Below are 3,748 nucleotides of genomic sequence, written 5' to 3' on the forward strand. Positions count from 1 at the left end.
AGGTGACTGCGGCTCTGCGCGGGTGCGCTCCCCTTCCCGGTGTGCCGGTTACCGCGGTGCGGCTTTTCGCCTTGCGTAACACCGTATGTGAAGACTGAGGAAAAAAGCTTAAAGGTGGCCGAGTGCTACAGCTGATGCTGGGCGGTACTGCCGTGCACGGGAAAAAATGTCCCCTGTGAGTCAGCCTGGGGGAGTAGGAAGCCAGGCTGATGCCGAAGGGAGCAGAGTGACCAGAGCCGTGTCTGCAGGGACGGCAGCTGGAAATGATGCTGCTGTCCTTCAGGGACAGTGCTCTGTTGCTGCTGCGCCAGCCCTCCTCCAGCTTTCTCACTTGTGCTCTTCATGGTAGTGTTCAGCAGCGCTGAGTTGTTCAGAGACATTGATTAAATTTGTGTCTTTTTCCTGGAAAAAATGTGTGGTGTTTACTTATTTTTCTTTCCTCTGCCAGGGTGAGACCACGGATTTTGAGCTATTAAAGCGTCAGCTGTCAGATCCAGACATAAAGGTAAGAGTCTTAGTAGTTAGGAGGGCTGGTGGTTTAGACTTTGGCTGAGTGCAGTCGTCAGGCAAAGTCATTCTGGTCCTTACCCAGATCCTTTGCTTTAAACGTTCAGCTGCATTTAACAGCTTTTTGCTTAGTGGAAACTATCAGAATTAAAATTCTAAATTAAAAAGAAGCATTTTTCTGTTTCTGCACTTACATATTTTATATGCAAGATCTTGATAAATTATGTCTCATGCTTAAGAACCCCTTGCTCTAGAGTGAGGAACTTTTTGCTTTGTGACAGGGTCTGTCTTTGTTCCAGATGCTGTCTTTCTAGGTCACTGATGCTGGTCTTTACAGATTCCTTGTGTAAATCAAACCATGGTTTCTGACTTTCACAGTCCTTCAATTGAATGAATTTTTACCTGCTGTTGTCACTAAGAGCTTGTTTACTTAAGCAGTAACATACATATGCATTTAGCAGTTATACCCAGAAGTACAGTTTCACAGCCCTTCTGTGTAGCTGTGAGTACCAACCACATTTGCTGTTTGTCTTTCTTTTTTTTTTAAATAAAACCACAAAGCTGTGAGAAGAATGCTGCCGAAAGCATAGCGCTATATCGAGTTCCCTTTCTGTTTAAAGAGGGTATATTGTAAAATGCTTCTTAGCGTGCCTTTTGGAGTGCACAGGCAAAATCAGTATATGATTTTCTGTGTAGGTTTGCAACTGTTTCAGTATTTCTCATTTCAAGACTTGAGTGACCCTTCTGCTTAAACTAGAGTAAAAAGAAAGTTAAGATTGAATGTAGTATCTTTTAAATGTGTTCTGTGTGACTGAGGTTTGCATGCCTTGCTCAGTCTGTAACTTAAGCCTCCCAGGAGGGCTGTTGGTTCAGGAGCTGGTATGTATTTATTCTTGCGTTCAAGAGCTTTCATTGGTGAGGAGACAAACTTAAAGAAATTCCTTGCATGTTAATGTGAAAATAATTTCTACTTACAGTCTTAATCTTTGACTTCTTATTTGAAGGATTTTGTTGTTTTCTAGTAATAGATACTGTTTATTCAAATAGTTACCTATTTTTCTGCTTGTTTTCAGGATGCCCAGATCATTAATTGGCTGCATGAATTTCGAGCTGCTGTTGCGTATTTGACCAAAGAGCTTGAACAACTGGTCAGCATTTTGCTGGTAAATATCCGCTTGTTATGCGGTAAGATGAGGAGTTTAGTACTCAAGGCATCCTTCTTTGACATCTTGGTCTTTGCTTATTTTCAGAAGCTGCCATGGTTGAGAAGAAGCCGAGAGGTAGTGGAAGAATATCTGGGTTTTCTTGGCAATCTCGTGTCAGCACAAACTGTCCATCTTAGGCCATGCCTCCGGATGATTGTATCGCACTTTGTCCCCCGTAAGTTACTTTTCTCTTTATCTTCTTCGTTTGCTTATCAAAATGTCCTTCCTAGATAAATTCTGTATAAATGTGTGGCCCAATTAATTATTGTTTGGTTCTGTTGTGTTTTCTATTTTGTCTTGTTGATTACTTTCTTAATGGCTGATGCAGGTAGTTTTCTGTACCTGGATTTTAGAAGGCACATTCTAGTGGCCAGACCCCATTTACAAAGATGTTTTGGAAAGGGATGAACTATATAATGTTATAACTAAAAAAACAAAGCTGCAGTGAGGATCATGTTGAGCCTTCTTGTTCTGAGAATGAAACAGTCTTCTTGATGAGCTTCTGCTTATTTTAAAAAGTCTTGGGGATAATTTTGATGCTTTAGTCCTGATGAAGACTGTTGGTCCACTGTGTTTGATTGGGCATTGAAACTTACCTGTCAGGTTTGTACAATTTTAATACAGTACTTGCACTTTTTGCTAGCTCGAGTAACCATCAGAGAAGATGATGTGGATATTTCAGATTCTGATGATGATGACGAAAGTAAGTATAAAAGAAGCGTGGCTTATATATGCTGCTGTAATACATTTACTAAAGAAATACACAGTAGGTGCTGCTCCTTTTTTACTAAATTAGGTTAGCTGAGTTAATGTAAAACATTAAGAGCCAGTATGTCCTTGAATTACCAAGTCAAAGGCTTTTTTGTACTCAAATCGGTGGTGTGGTGACCCACTCCTTGTTACTTTCAAAATATTCCTGTTGGTGCAGTATTCCTAGAGTAGGAATAAGGCTGCATAGGAAAACATTTCTAGTCCTAGATTGTTTCAAAGCCGAAGAAAAGTTCGGAGTTGTTTATTTTCCATTTTACTGACTTCAATAAAACTAGGTAGTTTGAGGTTTTCTTGAGTCTTTTTGTTGTTGTCTGCCTGTGGTAAGCTCAAATACAATTGATCTTTATAATAAAAATGCTGTATAATTAGTGTGTTTATTGATAAGGCAAACAGATAGCTAAATGTCTTTCAAGAATTTAATGTTTTCTTATCTTGAATGCCAGAATAAGTTTCAGTTCTGCTTGTGATGACCCAGCTACTCTTCTGCTGTTCTCTTGTGACACTGTTTATATAAAAAAAGCTGAATTAGCTGTTTGTTTTACTCTTGTGAAAATGAGGCATAATCTTTAAACAGAGTCTTCTGAATATTTGGGTATTATGTGGTAAGTTTTGGATTTCCAAGTTTAGCATTCAGTATGAAAGCATATAACAACAGTACCTGGCCGTGGGGCTGGCAGCACAGTCAGAGTTTGTTTGTGATGCCATCAGTTTTATTTGGATGATCTTCATTTGATGATGTTAAAGGTCTTTTCCAGCTGGAACCATTCTGTGATTCCATGGAATTATTTTTCACTCTTATTTTTATAGTAAGGCAGTTCAAATTTTAAAAAAAACAAAACCAAAACCAAACCAACCAAAAAGCCCTCCCCCCGAAAAATGCAATTTCCTAGGGGATCTGTAATTTTTTTTATTTATATGAACTGTTTTTGCTTGGTTTCTGAGTTAGTTTTCTGTAACCAAATGCATAAAAGTACTTTTTTCTTCCTCTAGATGTTTCTGAAAACTTTAATACATGCCATAGAGCATTGCAAACTGTTGCACGATACGTTCCTTCGTAAGTACATAATCCATGGTTTTGTGTGCCCTTTCCTTGCTGATCTGAAGCTTGTGAACTGATGATTTTTTTTTCTTTCCTCTTAGTTGGAAGTACACTTAGGTTCATTGCATGATTTTTCCTAATATTTGCTAACTGGTGGAAGGCTGTATCCAATCACTATGAAATTTCCATAGGCATCCACATCTGAAAAGCCTGTTAGTGGAAGTAG

General features: G+C 39.0%; 1 protein-coding gene across 1 annotated transcript in view; it reads left to right on the forward strand.

Annotated features, from left to right (window-relative positions):
- Positions 1 to 448: 448 nt before the first annotated feature.
- RRN3 (RRN3 RNA polymerase I transcription factor homolog (S. cerevisiae)) overlaps positions 449 to 3,748 on the forward strand; it is a gene marked incomplete at its 5' end in the record, with an annotated part of 11,258 nt that continues 7,958 nt past the window's right edge. Inside the window, 5 exons of the mRNA XM_010182055.1 lie at positions 449 to 505; positions 1,581 to 1,670; positions 1,758 to 1,887; positions 2,356 to 2,415; positions 3,474 to 3,537. Of these exons, the coding sequence (XP_010180357.1) occupies positions 449 to 505; positions 1,581 to 1,670; positions 1,758 to 1,887; positions 2,356 to 2,415; positions 3,474 to 3,537 (401 nt within the window). The remainder of the gene's footprint in view (positions 506 to 1,580; positions 1,671 to 1,757; positions 1,888 to 2,355; positions 2,416 to 3,473; positions 3,538 to 3,748) is intronic.

Source organism: Mesitornis unicolor, unplaced genomic scaffold (genome assembly GCF_000695765.1).
Source record: "Mesitornis unicolor isolate BGI_N332 unplaced genomic scaffold, ASM69576v1 scaffold35843, whole genome shotgun sequence".
Taxonomy (NCBI): Eukaryota; Metazoa; Chordata; class Aves; order Mesitornithiformes; family Mesitornithidae; genus Mesitornis; species Mesitornis unicolor.